At 44.2% G+C, this 23,791-nt stretch overlaps 2 protein-coding genes across 3 annotated transcripts; both read right to left on the minus strand.

Moving 5' to 3' along the window:
* Nucleotides 1-6,401: 6,401 nt before the first annotated feature.
* On the minus strand, nucleotides 6,402-8,323 carry CYREN (cell cycle regulator of NHEJ). 2 transcript variants are annotated; one of them, XM_075859804.1, is made up of 4 exons: nucleotides 8,223-8,323; nucleotides 7,335-7,451; nucleotides 6,997-7,072; nucleotides 6,402-6,647 (listed from the first exon to the last, which is right to left on the minus strand). In XM_075859804.1, exons 2-4 carry the CDS (start codon nucleotides 7,445-7,447, stop codon nucleotides 6,450-6,452), a joined length of 387 nt encoding a protein of 128 aa, XP_075715919.1. In that variant the 5' UTR covers nucleotides 7,448-7,451; nucleotides 8,223-8,323; the 3' UTR covers nucleotides 6,402-6,449. The 2 variants fall into 2 exon arrangements, with proteins under 2 accessions (XP_075715919.1, XP_075715918.1); XM_075859803.1 differs by having other exon boundaries at nucleotides 8,139-8,278.
* A 1,043-nt stretch (nucleotides 8,324-9,366) lies between these two features.
* On the minus strand, nucleotides 9,367-23,411 carry WDR91 (WD repeat domain 91). The gene is made up of 16 exons (XM_075855840.1): nucleotides 23,332-23,411; nucleotides 22,206-22,337; nucleotides 21,466-21,645; nucleotides 20,751-20,958; nucleotides 19,757-19,839; nucleotides 19,286-19,404; nucleotides 15,557-15,740; nucleotides 15,196-15,351; nucleotides 14,599-14,795; nucleotides 14,015-14,165; nucleotides 13,704-13,798; nucleotides 13,461-13,626; nucleotides 11,945-12,053; nucleotides 11,500-11,612; nucleotides 10,729-10,926; nucleotides 9,367-10,301 (listed from the first exon to the last, which is right to left on the minus strand). The coding sequence occupies exons 2-16, from the start codon at nucleotides 22,326-22,328 to the stop codon at nucleotides 10,137-10,139; spliced, it is 2,247 nt and encodes a 748-aa protein (XP_075711955.1). The 5' UTR covers nucleotides 22,329-22,337; nucleotides 23,332-23,411; the 3' UTR covers nucleotides 9,367-10,136.
* Nucleotides 23,412-23,791: the final 380 nt, after the last annotated feature.

The raw sequence follows: 23,791 nt of genomic DNA on the forward strand, positions 1-23,791 counted from the left end.
ATCTACTTTATGATATATTATCCAGGGATTCCAAAAGGCAATATAAGAAGCATATCTATGTTGTCTAAAGTAAAAAATGCGTTCATATACACAATGTGTTGACACTTTGGCCACTACCTCCTCCCTTGTGGGTGTCGTTGGAGACTTCCAGGCCTTAGCTATCAGCAGCTTCGCTGTGAGCAGAACATGGCACACTAGGCGTCGAGAAACTGGTGGGATCTTTTCTATCTCTAGAGATAATAATGTTAACCCTGGGTCCTGGAGAATAGGAATCCCCATAACCTCTGAGAGTAATTGAAAAATACTGGTCCAGAAGGTCACCAGGCGGGGACATCCCCAAAATATGTGATATATCGAGCCCTCTTGGCCGCAGTTACGCCAACATAGGTTGGAGGTTTGAGGATATATCTTCGCCAATTTGGTCGGAGTATAGTACCATCGTAACAGAACCTTATGGAAAACTTCCAAGAGGTTCAAATTCTCTTTTTTGAAGGGAGTAGAATGTGTGATTCCTTCCTACCACAAAACCACCGTAAAATTGGGGCCTTAACCTGGTCTTTGAGGTGCTGTAGGCTTCCCCATTTGAGCCTACCTACAGCATTATGCATCGTTTTATGTCTTCGGGTAGCCATCACCTCCATTCGGCCGGTCTTTGAATTGGCAGCCTTATCTTGCAAGTCTCCCTACTTGGTTAAACACGGAGACAAGGTGGTGCTCTGCCCAGTTCAATCCTTCCTGCTAAAAGTGATGTCAGCATTCCACCTTAATAGGAGCCTGTAAAAACCACGATAAACTGCAATATATTAGTATTGCTGTATATCGGGCAAGCGTTCCAACGATCGCTGGTTAAAAGTCCCTTAGGAAAAGAAAACTAAGTTTCCCCCAAAAGCTACGTTAAAAAAAATAAAAAATTGTACTCCCCGTGAAATCCCTTTCTCGTTTAATTTATTGGTGGACATAGCACCATGAGTATATGCCCCTGCCACTAGGAGGCTGACACTAGGAAAAAACAAAAAAAAAAAAAAGTGTTGCCTCCGCCTAGTGGGCTATATGCCCTCCTGATACACCACGCTACTCAGTTTGTACCAAGAGCAGTAGGAGAGCCTAAAACAAAATAACCAAAATACCAACACGTCCCGGGAAAAAAACCCAGAACCACCTGGGAAAAACAAGAACAATCCACAAATAAGGATGGGACCTGTGTCCCCCAATGAATTCAACGAGAAAGGGATTTTACAGTGAGTACAAAAATCTGATTCTCGTTAAATCATTCATTGCGGGATACAGCACCATGGGATGTTCTAGAGGAGTCCCGGAAGGGGGTCAGAAAAAAAAAACCACAACTATGGGAACAGTCTAACTCACAGCTGCCTACAACACCATACGAACCAGACTGGCATTTGAGGAATCCAATGATTGGATCTGACAGAACCTCGTAAAGGTATGAACCGAGGCCCAGGTAGCGGCCTAAGAAACCGGAGAGGCCGGACTGCCTAGGACACACCAACCGCCCGCATTGATTGGGCAGTGACCCAGAAGGGAGGATCCCTACATAGTAGGCCTCCTTAATTCACCTGGAAATGGTTGCCTTAGAGGCCAGGCTGCCCTTACGTGGGCCCTCCGGAAACACCAAAAAAAAGTTTACTCCGTAACAAAGATAGATTCGGAGTACTCGGACCATGTCCAGCCGATGCAGAGAACGCTCCCTCTGAGGAGAAGGGTTGGGACAGAATGATGGCAGAACAATGTGCTCATTGAGGTGGAAGGAAGTACGGAACTGGTAGAAGTACCCCCTTGTCCTTATGGAAGACCATGAAGGGGAGTCTGCAAGATAAAGCAGCCAAATTCAAACAACCTGAGGATCGAAGTGGTGGCCCTCAGAAAGGCAACCTCCCAGGACAAGACACGGGGCGAGACTTCCCGCATCGGTTCAAACAGTGATGACTGAAGAGCGTCAAGGACCATGTTGAGATCCCAGGGCTCCAGAGGAGGACAATACGGAGGGGCACAATAGGCGACCCCCTGCAAGAACGTTTTAATTGGAGCACGGAAAGCCAGTGTGCGCTGAAAAAGAAATCGACAGAGCAGAAATCTGATCCTTCAGTGTCGCCAGACTAAGTCCCTGTTCCATACTCACCTGAAGTAAGGACAGGATGCGTGGGGTAGAACAGCAAAGGGAGTGGAAGTGTCAAAGCTCACAGCACCTGAAATACACCCACCATGTGGGGTGGTAGATCCACTGGGACTGAGGCCTCCGAGCCTTAATCATGGTCAGAAAAAACGCAAAACCTTAGAAAACAAGCAGCCGCGCTGTCGAAAACTTAAACAGCTACGCAGTCTAAGTAGGACGGAACGGAGAACATTGGGAAAGGAGGTTGTGCCACTCAGGGAGAGGCAAAGGAACCTCTGCAAGCAGGAAGAGGACCTCCACCAACGACCCCCCTGAATTGAAGTAGGGCCATGAGAACCGCCACGACTTTGGTGAAAACCCTGGGTGCCGTGGCCAAGCCAAATGAAAGTAACACAAATTGGAAATGGTCGGAAACCCACTACAAAGCTAAATAAACGCTGGTAAGACCAAGCAATGGGTATGTGAAGGCAAGTATGTTGACTGAAGACAGGAACTCGTGAATTTCCAAGGATGCCGCGACTGAGTGCAGAGATTCCATACAAAACCTGCGGACCTTGACATTCTGATTGAGGCGCTTGAGATTCAGCATAGGACGAAGGGAACTATCCTTTATTGGGACGGTGAAAAGGTTGGAGTAGAAGCCCTGGAACTGCTCTGGGACAGGGACAATAATCCTCTACTTGAGGAGAGTGTGGATGGCCTGGGAAAAGGTGAGCGACCAGGCAGGGCACTGAGGAGAAGTCGACAGGAAAAACAGTCTTGGAGGAAAAAAAATCTATCCTGCATCCCGTCTACACGACCTTTTGCATAAAAGTCACACCAGATTAACACCTGCATATTTATTTCTTGTTTCAGGAGAAGCGGACTATTATTTGTAAATCTTCTATGCCTGCAAACTAGGTCTCCTGGAATGATGAGTAGCCGCCCCCACCCGAGGAAGTAACGCTGGTGGATGAAGACCTACAGGCTGAGGAGTTCCTTGGATCCGTGGCATGTGGGTGGCTGGGCTGCCATGACAGCCCTGGCATAGGAGAGGGGCACGGGGCCCAAGAGGACCGCCATCCCTGGGAGATTGCCTATGACGTGAGTGGCAATTCTGAAAGGAACGAAACCTCTGATACCGGGAAGAGGCGGCTGGGCGACGCCGATGACGAGGCTGGAGAAATAAGGTACTTCTACCCCCTGTTGCATCGGCAATTAGTTTCTGGGCAATAAGAAGCGCAAGGACAGCCTTATTGGAGGCCAGCTCGGAATTCCCGATGCGAATCTAGATAGCCCGGCGGAAAAGCCACTACATTAGCCATAGTCTTAGCGGATGGAAACATCACAGAGGTACTTAGACGCCTGGATTAGCTGGGTAGCCAGAAGAGAGTCCTATTGATGTCACTCCCCAGAGACGAGAGACCGGTTGAGCCGCTCTGCCAGGACCACGCAGGCCTTGCTAACCCAAGAAGCTGCATACGAGGGCCGGGTGCTGGATGACCAGCGAACTTGGCCATAGAATCCACCTTCTTATTGATGAGATCTTGAAGAGAAGCAGCACCTGCTATGGGCAGAGTAATTGCCTCAGACAGTTGAGCTACAAGGGGATCCACTGGTGGAAAGCCCGACCACTCAGATGCATTCTTCCCCCAAAAAAAAAAATATATAAAAAAAAGGAGAACATGACATCCATCCTTTTAGATGTGGGCGAATGCTGGTCCGGGTGTTCCCACAGCCTTTTAAGGAGTTTTCCAAACCACTTATGGTCAGGGAAAACTAGAGGCGGACGCCTCTGTCGCCTTTGAAATGAACCTCGGGAAGGTTCCCAGCTTTCCCAGGCTCCTGAAAGGCAACCTTCCTAGCTGTCCTCTTGAGATGAGCCAGGAGCCTCCTGAGGGATTTGCAGGGTATCTCTGACCTCCCGGATAAGATCCTGTATGGCGGGAGATGTAGAATTGCCTCTCTTAGACTCAGGGGAGTCCCCAGTAGAGGCAGTCTCAGCCATATCACGAGCAGGGGTAGAAGCAGACCCACCGGCGGTGGCCCTATCCCTCGAGGACCCCGAGCAAGCAATCTGCTTAGGCAGCCGGTTTAAGGCTTCCACCATTCCCTGTATGAGGCGGGCGAGATTATCTACCGTCTGGGTGAGGGAAGACGCCCATTCCGGTTGGACAGACTGCCTAGCAGCGGTGGCCAGAGTGTCCTGGGAGGGTCTGGGGTGCAGGCGTTGAGCACAGATAGGGTCAGACTGGCCGCATGGGAACTTTGAATTGTAAGTACAGTGAGTGACAATCCCGGGGGGCAGGTTTTTTTTGGGGTCTTTCGCCTTGTAGAGATGAGAGGATTAGAGCCCTGAAGTAAATATAGCGGACATGTTAGTCTTTACGACCCAGGGCGCGGTGTCCCACCGACAAGCCAACGATACGGAGAAGCTGCCATTGCTGCTTGAGTGAGCTGACGGGATGCCTCGCTGGAGAAAAACCGCCGCTACTGCTGAAAGAGATGCCAGCGTCTGGAGGGACAGGAAGAAGGAAGACAAAACTCCTCCCACAGGAAACCGAGGCCATACTGCAAGAGGATTGGAGGACCAAGACCATGTGACCATAGCCTGCCCTGCAACCAATGAGAAGCTGAGGAATCCTGAGACTGAAGGAACAGAGGCGTGGCTAATCGCGGCCTAAGCCCGGACGAAGCCAGGGACTAAATTTATGAAGCCTGCCGTAGACCGTGCACCCCGGCCGCAATGGAAAACGGAGGCCCGTGGGTGCCAAAAAACAGAAGGGGGACCCAGCAAATGAACAGGGGGGAGCTCTGGAGCCATATCCTTGCAGGAGAGTACAGAAAAAACAGCCCAGCAGGAGATACATCACATAACAGAAAAACAGGGAAAACAGCCCCAGCAGCAGAATAAGGCCGAATTCAGACAAGAATATCGCTCGTCCGTGTGACGGACGTTTTTTGGTTTTTTTAACGGCCATCACAAGGACGCATGTATTTCAATGGGGCTTTTCACAAGGGCACAGTGAAAAACATGTCTATTTTCGTCCGTTTCCAAGGATCCCCCAATAGACTCAAGTCTATGAGGGAACCGTGAAAATGAGTCCCGCACGGGTGCGACTTGGATGTGAAAAACTAGTTTTTCACGTCCGAGTTTGCACTCGTCCGTGTGGATCAGGCCTTAGGCAGAACATCCCAGGGTGGAACCTCAAAGGTGGACTACATGGTGAGACGCCGGTGGGAGGTGGAATGTTCACTTACCTGTCTGGGGTCTTCGGGCGCGCGCCTAGTCACCCCTAGTCACCCCTTCGGAGGTCTCACACTGAATAGTGGGTTCACAGGCGTTCCTGGGAGACCTAAAAGGCGGGGAAACACCAAAATGCCTCCCGGTGCCCGCAGGGGTTTACGACTAATATGGCGTACACGTGGATAACCCCCCCCCCCACAACCAGAAAATAAGAAAGAACTAAAAATCGGAAGACTTGTACGCAGGTCATAACTGCCTTCTACGGACACCAGGCTAAAACTGGGTAACTTGGTGTATTAGAAGAGGACATAGCCCAACGCTTTTTTCGTTTTTTCCTGGTGTCGGCCTCCTTGGGGCAGGGGCATATACCGCACGGTGAACGCCGTAAAAACAAAACCCAAAAAACAGTAGAGGAATAGCGGTTTTTTTTCACATTTCACCCCACAAATTGCTTTTGCCAGTACATTATATGATATAATAAATGGTGGCGTGAGACATTACAACTCGTCCAGCAAAAAACAAGCCCCCACACGGCGATATCGACCGAAAAATAAAAAAGTTACGGCTTTTGGAAGGCGGGGAGGAAAAAACTAAAATGAAAATACAAAAAAATGGCTGCGGAGGGAAGGGGTAAAAAGGACACCGATCCAGCAGCTGCGACCTCCAGCGATCCAAAAACGAGGCAGACCCCCTCCCATCCCTACAGGACTGACCGGTCTGGATTCAATTGCAGCAAACCCTCCAGCTGTAAGGCCTCATTCACATGAGCGCTGAACACATCTGTGCGAAGGGTCCCTTGATAGAACACGTCCTATTTTCTTCTGTTTTCACGAATCTCTCTATAGACCCAAAGTCTACGAGGATCCGTGGGGGCAACTTGGACATGAAAAACGTCACGTGTATCACGTCCGAGTTTCCCCACGCCCGTGTGAATCTAGCCTAAGATGCATGAGGTTTCAGGATGAAATCAAGAATACTTCCATTCACTGATCGCAAGCAGAGATTTCAAAAATGGTGAGAAATAAAATAAAAAAATTGCAGAACTTTTTGTTATATAATAATAAAACTTTATTTACACAAAATCATGGATCTTCAGCTGAAAAAAATCTCTCGGACGTATTTTAAGGGGTCGTCGTCGGGGTCCCTCATCCCGTCATCAGAGTTATTAGACAGCGGAGGAATAGTTTTGGGTTTCTCAGGATAGGGGGGTATCAGAGGGTTCTTGTCTGTATCGGGGCAGAGTTCTTCTTCAGCTTTGGTTCTCTCCTCGAGGTCTCTCTGTGCTTTACCCTGGAACAAAGGATAAATTACCAAACACCGAAACTCGCCAAGTGACCCCCGTCCTCCGTTACACTGACAGCAACGCTACCATTTCTTAACATGACAACCACTAATGGCAGCCAGTGCAGTGCCCATAGGGCCGGGCACGAAGCTTCCCACTAACCTGAATGCCATTGACTTACACTTCCCTTCCTGCACTGCCTGTGTCTGTGTCAGTCTCCACTGTCACTCCGGCATTCTATTTATGAACTAGAGAGCAGGAAGACGTCGATCATGATTTACTGAAACTACAACCCCCAGCAGATCCCGGCAGCCGCAGTACAAGAATAATAAGGAAGTGTAACTATGTGGGGGTTACCGGGCTCAGTATCTCCAGCGCGCACTCCACCAGCTCCTTCTCATTCATACAATACACCGTTCTCTTCCTGGACGAGCTGCACAAACAGGAAAAAAGCACAAAAAATAAAATATAAAAATAATAATAAAATTGTAAAAAAGTTTAAAGGTGAAATCTCCATTTAAATTATTATTATTTATTTTTTTTTATAACTTCTCAATTTCCAGTCCCTCAGAACGCTGGGACCGGTCATCCAGAGCAGAGGATCCTGGACCCCCGACCTCCACCAGTTATACATCAGCAAATAACACTGGAGGGCCCCTTTAAGACGCTACAGACGGTGACAACTTTTATCTCACACGTGTGTCTTCTTCCTGGTTTCTGTGGCACGCGGCTTCTTTGGTCCGGAGTTGTCATCGGTCATCCAGGTCGGGAGGATCCTCTTCTTCACTCTGGACTCAGCGCCGTCCATTTCACTACAACAAGAACAAAATGTTAAAACATTGCAGGTTTTTTTTATGAATAAGCCCCGCCCACAAATATATTACCCACGCCCACACAATGACTGCCACAGTGCCCCCATCATATCCACAGTATCTCTATCACAGACACAGTACCCCCATCATAACCACAGTGCCCCCATCACAACCACAGTATCTATATCACAGGCACCGTACCCCCATCACAACCACAGTGCCCCCATCACAACCACAGTATCTCCATCACAGACACAGTACCCCCATCATAACCACAGTGCCCCCATCATAACCCCAGTATCTCTATCACAGACACAGTACCTCCATCATAACCACAGTGCCCCCATCCTAACCACAGTATCTCTATCACAGACACAATACCCGCATCATAACCACAGTACCCCATCACAACGACAGTATCTCCATCACAGGCACCGTACCCCCACTATAACCACAGTGCCCCATCATATCCACAGTATCTCGATCACAGACACAGTACCCCATCATAACCACCATCTCTATCCAAGACACAGTACCCCAATTTTAAACACAGTGCCCCCCACCATAACCACAAAACCCTCATAACCACAGTGCCCCGATAACCACAGTACTCCCATCATGACCACAGCCACAAATCTCCCAGAACGCATGGGAAGGAGGACAATTAACTTCTTCACTGCCACATACCTATTTTCTATAGAATAATCATTTTCTCCGTAACAGGATCACCCAGGACTCCGTGCGTGACCCGCAGTATCCCCACGTTCTTACCTGTTTAGGGTGACGGCCTCATTTTGCAAGGACTACATTTCCCAAAATGCAGCACGGCACGCAGGAGGGCGCGCACCAATATACGTAAGCGCCAGTTACTCTGTCAAACACCAGGTGGCGCTGCTGCAGTAGAAAAGACCCGAATAAGGAGTTACAATTGATGGCAGTCTGTTAGACACTAGGTGGCGCTGTTGCAATTGCGAGAACCATGGAAAGGCTTTGCTGTCACCACACGATCGGCGCCTTCTCACGTCTAATAATAGTCGCAGGAGCGCAGCTTTATTCTTGGGGTTCATGTAACAAGGCTGCCCCCCGCGGATATACATTGGGTCTCACATACTTCAGTGCCGGCGGAACACGAGATCATAGTCCAGTTGTAACTTTATTGTAACCGCAACTGAGAACTGACGGAAGACCTGGAAACCGAGCGTGCGACAATATGTATCCAACAACAGTAATAACACTGTGCTTCACCCTGATGCCCCATCACATGGATTATTATATTACATACTTACCACCTGTGGATCAAATTAAGTGCCCCCATCATGTGGTTAACATTAGGCCCCCCCCATCATATGGTGCAAATCAAATACCCTCAGTCTCCGCCACGCATCCAGGCAAGACCGTGTGGTAGGTGGCCCCGGCCTATGATGCCCTCTCCTGACACCCCCCTCCTGCAGGGACAGACCCCTGCCGATCCCCTCTCCTGACCCCTCCTGCAGGGACAGACCCGTGCCTATCCCCTCTCCTGACACCTCCTCGTACAGGGACAGGCCCCTGCTGATCCCCTCTCCTGACACCCCCTCCTGCAGGGACAGACCCCTGCCGAGCCCCTCTCCTACTTCCCTGCAGCACAGGCCGGTGAAGGCTCCTGCGTTGGTGTCATTAGTCGCCGGAATAACGCAGGTTACTATATACAGAAGTGTTTGTATAGAACGAGCAGGACCGGATGTGTCAGACGTCGCCCCCGAGTCGACTGCGCCATTGATTCCGTCAAAACCCTCGCACAACGGAGACAACCGGAAACCATTGACACCGGATCCGTTACCATTGAAATCAATGGAGATGGAAACGGAACATCAGATGTGAACGAAGCCGAAGCCACACCTGAAAGACGATAAAAATAAGACGCTGAGTCCAGGACTTTCCTGATCCCCGCAGCGGGGGAGGGGGACTGCATGTGGTTTATTGGAGGAATACAATAATAATACTGATGATTCGCGGTCAGCGCTGGAATGTGCGGCAGCGACGGCCATGACGACATCTGCTCTAATCCTGAGCCGAGTCACTGTGGGACGTCACATGACTGCGTCTACACGGCGGCTCCTACACTTGGTCCCGGCAGCACCGATCCAGCAAAACGCACGAAATGGAAAAAAAAAAAAAAAGTTTCGAGTTCAGGGAAATGAGAATGTTTTTAGAAGGAATTTTCCAGTTTTCTGTAACGAAATATTAATTATTGTATGAAGAAACGTTCTACAACTTCCTAATATGTTTTGTGTATAAATTCCTCACCATTGCCAAGATCTCTGCTTGATGTCAGTGAATGAGAACACCTAAAAAAAAAAAATACCTTTATGGATCTATGACTTCTCACAGCTGAGAGTTTGCTACAATTCTATTTAGTCTAGACATTAAACCTCAGCAGCACAAATCACTGTCCTGATACTTTGTTACAATGTATCAGTGCAGGTAAAACATTTGTCTAGAATCCAGAGAACTGAATAGACTTGATCTAGTTGTGGCAAAGTATTAAGTCTGTGCAGGTTTTCAGTCTCTGCATGCAAACCAGAATATTTCCTATTCACTGACAGCAAGCAGAGATCATAAAACGGTGAGGAATTGATACGCAAAGTATATTAGAAAACTGCAGAACTTCATTAGACACGGATTATGATGAATTGACATCAAGGATTATGATTTCTGGGCCAGCAGGGTGGTCAGTCGGATTTTTCCGTCCATTGAGGCGGTCAGGCAGGTGCCACATTCCACGGCTGTGCTCCAGTCCACGGTGACTACAGGGGCCCGATGTCCGCCCAGGGAAAGACAGTTCTCTAATGTACTTCCGTCACTGTTCAGCTGCAGACGAAGAAAAGAAACAAAAAAATACAAGTCACCATGCACCAAAAAGGAGAGTAAAATGACAAACTCAACTCTGCTACATCTCAGATCACAAGGTGTTCTCTGTGACTTTACATAGGGCTGCAGGTAAACCCACCACAATCTTACCTCAGTGATTGATCACAGTTAGCAAACTAAGTAAATGACAAATCCTGCTCTGCTACGATCTAGTTCTACGATGCAGTAGAGCCGTGTTTGTCATTTGGCACAGATCATGGAGACATCACAACGTTATCTGTGATTTTACAGATCAGTAGATGATCCCGACAAGTGGCCAAGAGAAATTACTAAATTAGAACTTCAGCTCTGCTACATCTGCTTGATTTTTTTTTTTTTTGTAAGTAGCTAATATTACACCGTGAATCCTCGGACAGGAGAACATTACCTTATATATAACTCCCCCATTGCTGGAGCACGTCAGCATGTAGTTGCCTTCAGAGTCGAAGGCGAAAAGACGCCCACGAGGGAACTGGACTTGCTTATACCCGCTGTATCCAGACAGCATGAAGGGACCAGTGGCATCGGGGGGCAGCGAATACTCCAAAACTTTCTGACCACTTTTGTGAATGTTCCATTGAATAAACTGGAAAACAAAAATGAATGAACTGGCTTGTTGGCAACTGGAAACTGTCAGCAAACTTGTTGATGGTTTCCATGCAGTAACAGGAGATTTCTTTACTGCAGAGGGTAAAAATTTATTTAAAATAATAGAACATCCTGTTACGACCCTTAAAAATATCCAACCATTATGTAACCAGGATAAAATCATCCTTATCCTGCAGAAAATAGAAAGAAAGTCAAACTCCCCCTAGTGGTGGCTGCAGGCGGACATCACTAATAGGGAAGGTCCACCCCCGTAAAAATATTTTTGTAATTGTTCCAGTGCAACTAAACTGAAAAATAAAGCTACTTTATAAACAGTTTATTACCTACCGTTGTGTATACAGTTCCTATTACAAATCTGTCTCCATGGTAACAGACTACAAACAAACCATGTGTAGTCTGATCCTACAGTCACTCTCCCATCCATCCCCTATTTCTTACTTACATACATTTGGTGCCTTAGTAAACAGTAGGGTACCGATAAATGACAATCTAAATCCAGGACCACATTACAATCTCTTGTATGGACATAGCCGTATTATCTGCCGCTCACCTTCCCGTCCTCTCCGATACTGTAAACCGCGTTCTCATCGTAGCTGAAGTCTACGGAATACACCTCCCCCTTGTGCGCCTCCCAGCTGATAGCGCACTGGTGCTGCTGCATATCTGGGGAATAAAAGGGACCGTTACTGTATATCCAGCTCAGATAGGAGACATTTCTTAAAGGGACACTACGCCTGCAAGTGAAAAAGGAAACAATCAGCATGGAAAGCAAATACAAAACTCCTAAAAATCAGGGCCTTGCAGAAATCTGGCAAATAAAAAAAACAGGTCATCATTTCTTCCTAATCCCCCTCCTTTTGGGCTGGGGGAGTGACTATGGGGTGTGGCTTAGGTAAAGGGGAGGAGTTGAGATCTATGAAAAAGAGGGAAGATTAAACAGATGCTTCCTAAAAGAGATAAATAGAGAGAGAGAGACATTTCATTGCACCAGTTACCAAAAAGTCTGATGACGCCGTCGGCAGCTCCGGTCACCAGCAGATTGCCATTGTGATTGAAAGACGTGCAATTTACAGCGATGGGCACCGGTTCCAAAGAGTACTGCAGCTGGAGGAGAGAAGCGAAGACGTTACCTGGTAAATAAATACATAATCGTCGCGGCGTTCATGACTCAGGTATACAGACAATAGATTCGGCTTCCGTGTTTAATGCTCCACCCTCCTTTCACTTTGTATTATCTGATCAGGCAAGGACTTAATAGTTCTTTAAAGGTCAAATTGGTTGCTTCAAAGCTCTCTGACGGTTTCCAATGACAACCAGCAGAACTATGATTGCAGCTCTGGAGTATAATACAGGCTGTAACTCAGGATCAGTACAGGATAAGTAATGTAATGTATGTACACAGTGACTCCACCAGCAGAATAGTGAGTGCAGCTCTGGAGTATAATACAGGATGTAACTCAGGATCAGTACAGGATAAGTAATGTAATGTATGTACACAGTGACTCCACCAGCAGAATAGTGAGTGCAGCTCTGGAGTATAATACAGGATGTAACTCAGGATCAGTACAGGATAAGTAATGTAATGTATGTACACAGTGACTCCACCAGCAGAATAGTGAGTACAGCTCTGGAGTGTAATACAGGATATATCTCAGGATCAGTACAGGATAAGTAATGTAATGTATGTACACAGTGACTCCACCAGCAGAATAGTGAGCGCAGCTCTGGAGTATAATACAGGATGTAACTCAGGATCAGTACAGGATAAGTAATGTAATGTATGTACACAGTGACTCCCCCAGCAGAATAATGAGTGCAGCTCTGGAATATAATACAGGATATAACTCAGGATCAGTACAGGATAAGTAATGTAATGTATATACACAGTGACTCCACCAGCAGAATAGTGAGTGCAGCTCTGGAGTATAATACAGGATGTTACTCTGGATCAGTACAGGATAAGTAATGTAATGTATGTACACAGTGACTCCACCAGCAGAATAGTGAGTGCAGCTCTGGAGTATAATACAGGATGTAAGTCAGGATCAGTACAGGATAAGTAATGTAATGTATGTACACAGTGACTCCACCAGCAGAATAGTGAGTGCAGCTCTGGAGTATAATACAGGATGTAACTCAGGATCAGTACAGGATCAGTAATGTAATGTATGTATACAGTGACTCCACCAGCAGAATAGTGAGTGCAGCTCTGGAGTATAATACAGGATGTAACTCAGGATCAGTACAGGATAAGTAATGTAATGTATGTACACAGTGACTCCACCAGCAGAATAGTGAGTGCAGCTCTGGAGTATAATACAGGATGTAACTCAGGATCAGTACAGGATAAGTAATGTAATGTATGTACACAGTGACTCCACCAGCAGAATAGTGAGTGCAGCTCTGGAGTATAATACAGGATGTAACTCAGGATGTATTTACAAAGCAACAGAACTTTTCATGTACAGTAGATTATTCTGCAGGTAAAAGGAGATGAACCTTCCCCCTCACCTGTTGTTTCATGGTTTTAGTGTCCCACAGCAATAATCGTCCTGGCACTTGGTTTCCATTCTCCCCTACACCAGGGACGGCTGGATCGACATTGATGACCGAGGATGGAGCCGCCGCTGAACAGACAAATGAAGTGCCACTGGGGTTACACGCCAGGGAGAGGATCCTGGAAGCAGAGACATCTTCAGCGTCACATATCTTACACGTCTCCGATCTATGAGCCTCGGGATCGTCAGCGCTCACCTCGGCATGTCCTCACAGATCCCGAACTCACATAAGTTCTTCTTCGCTTCGGTGTCATAGAGGCGAACGGTGCCGACTTCACTCCCCAATAAGAGCTACGCCGCCACACCCGGGAGAAAAGGAGGAGGAAATGAACACCAAAGCCAAGAACTGTCCATCTACATGACCATTCATGGTGCAACATAGGATGGTTGTGCATTGTGGAGAGGCAGCCAATCTATGTGTGACCATGGAGACACAAGGTGCCTCATACCTCAAACCTAATCAGCTGAAATAAGGAGGGAGTCTACAAAATCCTGTCCTCCACTCACCAGTCTGTCCCTCTTCGTCGCCCACTCCAGTGACAGGAGAGCAGATTTGGATATGGCAGAGGCCTTGGTCTGCATAATTCCATCTATGGACCAAACTTTGATAACACCGTCCACATCCAGGCTGGCAACACGCCGGCCCGAGCAGTCTACCCTGGAGAAACCAAAGGAATCAACCCATTAACAACCTTTGTGATCTAACCACATCCCTCTCCTGTTCGGATAGTTTGTTACAATGTATCAGTGCAGGTAAAGTGTAACAGGCTGCAGTCTAGACTATTTACATCACAGGATTGACTAGATACAATTGTAGCAAAATATCAGCTACAGGGATTATTAGGTCTGTACAGGTTTTCAGTGTCTGGATGTAAATAATGAATGTTTCCATTCACTGACAGCAAGCAGATTGCTGGAAAACGGTGGAGAAAAAGAACCCTTTCACGTCGCAGATCTACGTCGGGAAAGGGTCTTTAAAATATGCCGTCTGCTCAGAAGCAGTGGGCACCATAGCCGCGGGGGGGGGGGGGGGGGGGACTAAAAAAAATAAAATAAACTTTCCAGAAAAGGTAGGGATGCCCGTGTATTACCTGCAGTGCATGATAGACGAGTGGTGCTCTCCATACTCCTCTTGGCTGAGTACTATGAACGGCAGCTCCGGTTTCTCCCCTCCACCTGATGAGCTTCCCTTAACACCCTTCATCAGAGCATCCGCCGGGTCATGTTGCGTTTCGGGGCGTATCTCAGGCTCGGCTTCTACGGTCTCCGGCTTTCTCTCCAAGCTTTGCTGCAAGGAATAAAAACTAAAATGAAGATATAACACAACATTCAACACAAAAAGGCGAGTAACTTTGCAAACACTTTGCCTGGTACTGCAGCTTAACCACGCTCAGCCCCATACACTTGAATGGGCAGAGCTGCAGTACCTGGCACAGCCACACTTACGTGGACGTCACTGTGCCGATACTGCAGTGAAGGGAGTGCTGCTGATTGGTTGGAGTCCCAGGGATGGGGTGGACATTATACAGTAGGTTATTTTCCGCTTCTCTCGTCACCTACTCCTAGTTACATCTACAGGATTTCTCTTGTGCTGCCCCTGTTCTCCCTCGTCCAAGACTTGCCTCTCCCTTTAAAAAGTTTTTGACAAACTCACCTTTGTTTGTCTGCCAGTGAAAGTTACTTCTCACCTGTGACTGAATCTTTGAGAACAGTTCTTTCCTCTCCTGGAGGCGCCGCTGCCTCTGTTGCACCATCCCGACGTCTGTGGCCGCGGGGACGCCGAGCACATTGGGCGCGCTTTTCACTTCCTTAGTCACGCTTAAGACCTCTTTTGTTTTCTGGACCTGGAAAGAACAGGAAAACTTCTGTGTTTGGTATGGATAGGGAAACTAAGCCAAAAGTAGGTGTTGCAGGCAATCTATTGTTCCCTGTTAGCAGCCATTGCAGACCGCAGAAAGGCTAACTGTAGCGTTATACACCGGGATAAGAAGGAACTACTACAAGCACTTACATTGTATATTCCCTGTCAACTGCAATCTACGTCTTTACCTGCGTGTTCCCCGACTCTTTCTTCAGTGGGAGACCAGCAGCGCTCTGTGTTGGGGAGGACACGGCGGCCGGTGGAGGTTTCGTTGCTACCTTTTTGCTCTGTGGCAGTAAAGATGAGAGGAACCCGGAGGTCTTCTGAGACTGGACAGCTGATCCAGAACTTCTCTGATTGGAGATCATTGTACTGTGAAGAGACGACGAATAATCAAGAATTCCCAATTACAATGAATTATTCTTAACCATAGGGGGCAGTATTATAGTAGTTATATTCTTGTATATAGGGGGAAGTATTATAGTAGTTATATTCTTGTATATAGGAGCAGTATTATAGTAGTTATATTCTTGTATATAGGAGCAGTATTATAGTAGTTATATTCTTGTATATAGGGGCAGTATTATAGTAGTTATATTCTTGTATATAGGTAGCAGTATTATAGTAGTTATATTCTTGTATATAGGTAGCAGTATTATAGTAGTTATATTCTTGTATATAGGGGCAGTATTATAGTAGTTATATTCTTGTATATAGGGGCAGTATTATAGTAGTTATATTCTTGTATATAGGGAGCAGTATTATAGTAGTTATATTCTTGTATATAGGGAGCAGTATTATAGTAGTTATATTCTTGTATATAGGGGCAGTGTTATAGTAGTTATATTCTTGTATATAGGAGCAGTATTATAGTAGTTATATTCTTGTATATAGGGGCAGTATTATAGTAGTTATATTCTTGTATATAGGAGCAGTATTATAGTAGTTATATTCTTGTATATAGGGGGCAGTATTATAGTAGTTATATTCTTGTATATAGGAGCAGTATTATAGTAGATATTCTTGTATATAGAAGAAGTATTATAGTAGTTATATTCTTGTATATAGGGAGCAGTATTATAGTAGTTATATTCTTGTATATAGGGGGCAGTATTATAGTAGTTATATTCTTGTATATAGGGGGCAGTATTATAGTAGGTATATTCTTGTATATAGGGGCAGTATTATAGTAGTTATATTCTTGTATATAGGTAGCAGTATTATAGTAGTTATATTCTTGTATATAGGGGCAGTATTATAGTAGTTATATTCTTGTATATAGGGGCAGTATTATAGTAGTTATATTCTTGTATATAGGGAGCAGTATTATAGTAGTTATATTCTTGTATATAGGGAGCAGTATTATAGTAGTTATATTCTTGTATATAGGGGCAGTGTTATAGTAGTTATATTCTTGTATATAGGAGCAGTATTATAGTAGTTATATTCTTGTATATAGGGGCAGTATTATAGTAGTTATATTCTTGTATATAGGAGCAGTATTATAGTAGTTATATTCTTGTATATAGGGGGCAGTATTATAGTAGTTATATTCTTGTATATAGGAGCAGTATTATAGTAGATATTCTTGTATATAGAAGAAGTATTATAGTAGTTATATTCTTGTATATAGGGAGCAGTATTATAGTAGTTATATTCTTGTATATAGGGGGCAGTATTATAGTAGTTATATTCTTGTATATAGGAGGCAGTATTATAGTAGTTATATTCTTGTATATAGGGGCAGTATTATAGTAGTTATATTCTTGTATATAGGGGCAGTATTATAGTAGTTATATTCTTGTATATAGGGAGCAGTATTATAGTAGTTATATTCTTGTATATAGGGGGCAGTATTATAGTAGTTATATTCTTGTATATAGGAGCAGTATTATAGTAGTTATATTCTTGTATATAGGGGGCAGTATTATAGTAGTTATATTCTTGTATATAGTAGTTATATTCTTGTATATAGGGAGCAGTATTATAGTAGTTATATTCTTGTATATAGGGGCAGTATTATAGGAGTTATATTCTTGTATATAGGGGCAGTATTATAGTAGTTATATTCTTGTATATAGGGGGCAGTATTATAGTAGTTATATTCTTGTATATAGGGGCAGTATTATAGGAGTTATATTCTTGTATATAGGGGGCAGTATTATAGTAGTTATATTCTTGTATATAGGTGGGCAGTATTATAGTAGTTATATTCTTGTATATAGGGGGCAGTATTATAGTAGTTATATTCTTGTATATAGGGGGCAGTATTATAGTAGTTATATTCTTGTATATAGGGGCAGTATTATAGTAGTTATATTCTTGTATATAGGGGCAGTATTATAGTAGTTATATTCTTGTATATAGGAGGCAGTATTATAGTAGTTATATTCTTGTATATAGGGGCAGTATTATAGTAGTTATATTCTTGTATATAGGGGGCAGTATTATAGTAGTTATATTCTTGTATATAGGAGCAGTATTATAGTAGTTATATTCTTGTATATAGGGGGTAGTATTATAGTAGTTATATTCTTGTATATAGGGGCAGTATTATAGTAGTTATATTCTTGTATATAGGGGGCAGTATTATAGTAGTTATATTCTTGTATATAGGGGGCAGTATTATAGTAGTTATATTCTTGTATATAGGAGCAGTATTATAGTAGTTATATTCTTGTATATAGGGGCAGTATTATAGTAGTTATATTCTTGTATATAGGGAGCAGTATTATAGTAGTTATATTCTTGTATATAGGGGGAGTATTATAGTAGTTATATTCTTGTATATAGGGGCAGTATTATAGTAGTTATATTCTTGTATATAGGGGCAGTATTATAGTAGTTATATTCTTGTATATAGGGGGCAGTATTATAGTAGTTATATTCTTGTATATAGGTGGGCAGTATTATAGTAGTTATATTCTTGTATATAGGGGCAGTATTATAGTAGTTATATTCTTGTATATAGGGGGAGTATTATAGTAGTTATATTCTTGTATATAGGAGGCAGTATTATAGTAGTTATATTCTTGTATATAGGGGGCAGTATTATAGTAGTTATATTCTTGTATATAGGGGGCAGTATTATAGTAGTTATATTCTTGTATATAGGGGGCAGTATTATAGTAGTTATATTCTTGTATATAGTGGCAGTATTATAGTAGTTATATTCTTGTATATAGGGGCAGTATTATAGTATTTATATTCTTGTACATAGGGTGCAGTATTATAGTAGTTATATTCTTGTATATAGGGGCAGTATTATAGTAGTTATATTCTTGTATATAGGGGGCAGTATTATAGTAGTTATATTCTTGTATATAGGGGCAGTATTATAGTAGTTATATTCTTGTATATAGGGGGCAGTATTATAGTAGTTATATTCTTGTATATAGGAGGCAGTATTATAGTAGTTATATTCTTGTATATAGGAGCAGTATTATAGTAGTTATATTCTTGTATATAGAGGCAGTATTATAGTAAATATATACTTGTATATAGGGGCAGTATTATAGTAGTTATATTCTTGTATACAGGGAGCAGTATTATAGTAGTTATATTCTTGTATATAGGGGGCAGTATTATAGTAGTTATATTCTTGTATATAGGGGGCAGTATTATAGTTATATTCTTGTATATAGGGGGCAGTATTATAGAACGTAGTATCGGTAAAGTAATTTTATTCTACTTTTTCACTCTTTTTGGCCATTCACAGAAGGTAAAGGAGCATTAAGCATAGAAGAAACCTCCTTCCAGTGTTCTCCCCCTCCATGATGAGAATATAATTGAAAATAGAAGGTATTTGGCCAAATCTGTTTCTTTAAAAGGTTTTTACTATGTACCTGAGGAACATATATAATATAGATCTGTATAATTTCTATTAATATTAACAATGTTTTCCTGATTTCACTCACAGCTCGGAGTCTCCCAGTCGATCCATGTTGGAGACATAGTGGGGCAGTTTATGGTGAACCATGGGGCCATCATCACCTTCTTTTTTCATGCGGTGAGCCTCCGCCTGCAGAGCAAAGAGCTGAGAAACGAAAAACCTGCATTTAAATGACGGTCTATTATAGTAACAAGTAAATAGTAAAATATTTCTCATGATCCAGAGACTTGAATTTGAGTCTGTAATTCAGCAAACCACCAGATTCTGGACCTCTCACTTGAAAAATTGTGAGATATCAGTAAGGTATATGGACAGCGGCCGGCCGGAAGATAGCACACAACTACCGTCTGTATGGACTGAAGTGCACTTCTGAGACTGACCAGCAGGGGTCACTGTTCAAAAGATCTCAGAGGAGGGACCCAAGATTAGAAAACTGGGCTGGTACAGAAAGAAGGAAATCACTTATGACTTGTAAAGCTGAAGAACGGGCACCAACCTTCTGTCTGAGAACCTCATTCTCCTCCTGTATGTGGAAGATTCTCTCACACTCCGCATCGAAATTGAGGATAGTTGGAATAGGTGCAGGTATAAAGTTAAAGGAAAACTCAAAAACTTCACTTAAACTTTGGAAATACTTAACTCATGTCGCACCGATCTGGAGTTACATGCCGTTTTCTTCTCCAGTCACATCCAAAGCTGAATTTAGAGCCCAGCTGATTTCCTGTTATCAAAGAGCAGTGCATTGTGGGAGCTCAGAGGACAGTTACAAAGTCAGAGTTCAGCTGTTAGGTCACATGACGGACACTGGGGTGGAGCTAAATGGTTTTCTGTTACCAAAGGCAACTGGTAGAATTTTGAATGCAGCTCTGGTTGTGAATGGAGAAAAATAACCCAAAATTGGTACAGCAAAAGTAGTTAAAAGTTTATTCTGCAAAAGTATCGCCGCTTGTCTATAGCAAATACAAGCAGTGCACCCCCGTTTTTAGCTTTATTTTATTCACGTGAATCTGACCACTGGAAGCTCTTAATATTCCACCCTCTACACGACCCACTTATCACCTGACCCTCAGATGGGGCTGTATGATCAGGCAATGTACAGAAAGAGCATTAAAGGGGTTGTACAGGATTAGAAAAATATTGCTACTTTCTTTCAAAAAAGCTCCACGCCTGTCCACAGGTTGTGTGTGGTACTGCAGCTCATCCCTATTCACTTCTATGGGAGTTCTGGAAACGGTTTAGGAAAATCCGACCCCCACAGTCAGAAGCTGGAGCCCAGGGACAGCCAGTAGGATGGGGGCAGAGATCCACCTTTGAATCTCATTTCATTTACATAAAAAGTGGAGCCACTTTTTAAATATAGGACAGATATGAAGTTTGCACAATTGGAAAAGCAGCTGTAATATTTCAAATGGCTCCAATACGGCGCTCCACTTTAAAACCAGGGTGGAGCACAGGTCGTGGAGCATTACTGCGGTTCCCAGAAAGGATATGCATGCACTGGAAGAGGACACTGAGGAAGTTGTGCAGCGACACTGTGAAGGTGTCTGCCCACTGCCGGGAGAAGTACGTGGAGAAGGTTGGGTTAGCATCGGGCGCAGGAAGAAAAGGAAGAGCGAACCACTCCTTCCATTCGGCCTGGTTCTGCAGTTCCGGCGCCTGCTTCTGGAAGAAGTCATGTGCTTTGTCCGCACGACTGTTCTGTAATATAATGTATATATTGTATTATAACCAAAGCAATGGCTAGAAAAAGTATTAGGTGCTGACATCTAGTGGCCAAACAGGCTACACTGCAGACTGGGCCAAAAAAAAATTCACGCTTTACAGCCTACAGCAAAATAGAATCTTGATTATTAACACAAAAACGACATTCCCAAGTGTAACACTATACCTCAGCTTCACCCTGACTGTCCGAATATATAAAGGAGCTGAATATACAGCAATACCCTTATACAGTGACATTCCTTTAATCTGGCATATAATCCAGCAAAAATTCTCATACTGGATGAGCCGGAGACAACCTAATAATCCAGCACTGGGGCCCATATATACACATATATATATATATATATTATTATTATTTTTTTTTTTAATGTATCCCAACTTCCAATAGGCCATAATGTCCAATAATCCGGCACTTTTGCATGCAGAATTTTTGGATTAAATGCTCTATTTTTTGTGGGCATCGTTAGTAACCTGGGCACGTACTTGTATTGTGCAGACCAGATAATATCGGAACAGACTGGTCTTCAGCTTGTTGACGGTCGGACGATACACGTCTTCCAGCCGGCTGAACAGTCGCCGTTCTAGATAACCCCAGTAATCCAGCAGACCGCTCAGGTCAAAACTCTGAATAAACTGCAGCAACTTCTCCACGATACGATCAACCTAAGAATTAAAAAAAGAATTAAAAAAAAAACATCATAGAGATCCGGCTTTCCCAGACTCTTGAATGGAAAATGTTCCTAGTAATACAATGATCTAGATGCAAGGGATGTTCCACTAGGCAGATTTATTATTTAGATGTCTAGGAAAGTTTAGTGATCACCCCGGTGGCAGCTGTAATGGCAGTGATATCAGTTGTCACCCAGCTTTCCCAGAAACCTGAATGGCAAGCGTCATAGTTATGCAGCAGGAGATGTTTTGCTGCTTAACTATGGAGATTTGCTGCGGTAGTCTGAAATCCACCTCCGTTCTCATCAGACTCAAGCTGCGGCTTTGTCCCTCCCCCATGCTTTATACTGCAGCTCTGCTTGTTCACATTGGCTGCTGTGAATAAGCACAAGATCTGCAGGAAGTCAGTGTATGAAGAACTGGTTGTCATTACAGTAAGATTATAAACTATAACCACTAGGGAGGGAGACTAAATTATATCCTGTCGCTTCTGGACATCCACCATTGTGTAAACTTCCATTGTTCTTCCCATTATCCATTCAGCTGCGACTTACACGGAAACCCTTCTCCTTATCCACTTTAATATCCGCCTCAAAGAGCTTCAAGGTGTTGGTGAAGCCCCTGAAGGTCAGGTACTCCCTCACAAGGTCATCGGTGCGCTCCACCGCCGACGTCATCCCCAATACCTAAATATAGGACAAAATAAATCATTATAAGATCATTCACGTAGGTGTAGTGTAGGCGGCCATGTCTGATCCGGCCCCATTAATATGAATGAGAGGCGAGGATACATCTCACAGGGCACGAGCGGCCATTTCTCTAGAGTGCCAGGACTGGCATACACCCGTTTCGGAGATCAGGGGCCCCTCTGCCAGTATTATACATGGACACGATAGGCAGCGGGGCCCGCTCACAGGTTTTGCACTGGGGCCCAGGAGTTACGGGTGACTCCTCTGCTGGGGAGCGCTGGTCACCGCTCCCGGTCTGTCAGATGTACAACCCCATTAATGATCTTCCAACATCAACCTCCCAACAGTGAACGTACCCCATAAGATGGAGGTTCCAGCAGACAACCCCTTTTAGCGCTCATCAGTTACGCCATTGTTCGGACGCACGTTATGTCACTTTTCTGACAAGTAGAGTAATGTATGAAGCCGCCATAGAGACCCCGCACCGATACGAGCCGCAGGCTACACACGAGCAGTGGGCTATACAGGCCTGTACATCTGTCACTATCAGGAGCGGGGACATTCTATCCTGCTGTTAGATCACATGATGTTCCATTATACTATATTTATTATGCTATAGTTTACTTTATATTACTAGGATTACTGCCCTATATGTTACATGCCATTATACTAAAGGTTACATTATATTATGCTTAATTTATAGGATACATTATATTACTATTGCATTACATCCCTTTATACTATATTATGTTACATTGTAAGACATCATGTTGCATTACACTATATATTATGTACAGGTGGTATTACATTATATATTACAGTATACTATGTTAGATCACATTACATCAGGCTGTATCTGTGTGAACAGCCACCAGCAAATTCGCCACTTTCACTTTCAAGGAGCCTGCACCCAGAAACCTCCCAGTACACCCCAACCTGGAGCGCACACACACACCCCCCCAGGTCCGCACCTGGCCCCCCCACCTCTTACCTCCCGCTCTGCTGCTGTCAATGTGGATAACGCTGGCGGCTGGGTCACATGACAGGGGCAGGAAGCGCCGGTCACAAGGGGATATGAAAGTCCCCTATAGATGAAGGCAGAGCCGCAGCGCCGATCAACAGACGCTGCACGAGATAGAGCCTTTCTACATCGGCCATGTTGGAGTGAAAGCGAGGCTGCGCCCGCCCCTGCTGCCTGGATGTTTACTAATATAGAGCCAGATGTTAGATGTGGCCGTAATCCGCTGCCTGTCCTAAGAAAGTGTTTATAAAGTTTCAAGATGTCTGTAAACCCTCAATATACTAAGCAATAGGATGATAATAACTTATTCTTATTGAAAATAAAGGATCTATAATAGACTTGTCTGTTACAGGCTACATTATAATGTCATATAACCTGTACATTATACTATATTATGTTATTCTGTTATATTATACTCTATTATGTTATA

The sequence above is a fragment of the Rhinoderma darwinii genome, chromosome 3 (assembly GCF_050947455.1).
Source record: "Rhinoderma darwinii isolate aRhiDar2 chromosome 3, aRhiDar2.hap1, whole genome shotgun sequence".
NCBI classification, from domain to species: Eukaryota; Metazoa; Chordata; class Amphibia; order Anura; family Rhinodermatidae; genus Rhinoderma; species Rhinoderma darwinii.

Bases quoted from the DNA above. Each gene is read 5' to 3' on its own strand.
- CYREN (XM_075859804.1), bottom strand. From the start codon at position 7,447: ATGGACGGCGCTGAGTCCAGAGTGAAGAAGAGGATCCTCCCGACCTGG. The intron at 7,073-7,334 runs GTGAGATAAAAG...CTGTTTGTGCAG, and splicing joins ACCAGGAAGAAGACACACGT to CTCGTCCAGGAAGAGAACGG. The intron at 6,648-6,996 runs GTAACCCCCACA...CCTTTGTTCCAG, and splicing joins CGCTGGAGATACTGAGCCCG to GGTAAAGCACAGAGAGACCT.
- WDR91 (XM_075855840.1), bottom strand. From the start codon at position 22,328: ATGACGTCGGCGGTGGAGCGCACCGATGACCTTGTGAGGGAGTACCTG. The intron at 15,741-19,285 runs GTGAGTGAAATC...GTCTCTTCACAG, and splicing joins CGACTGGGAGACTCCGAGCT to TACAATGATCTCCAATCAGA. The intron at 10,302-10,728 runs GTAATGTTCTCC...CTTCGTCTGCAG, and splicing joins ATGGGGGAGTTATATATAAG to CTGAACAGTGACGGAAGTAC.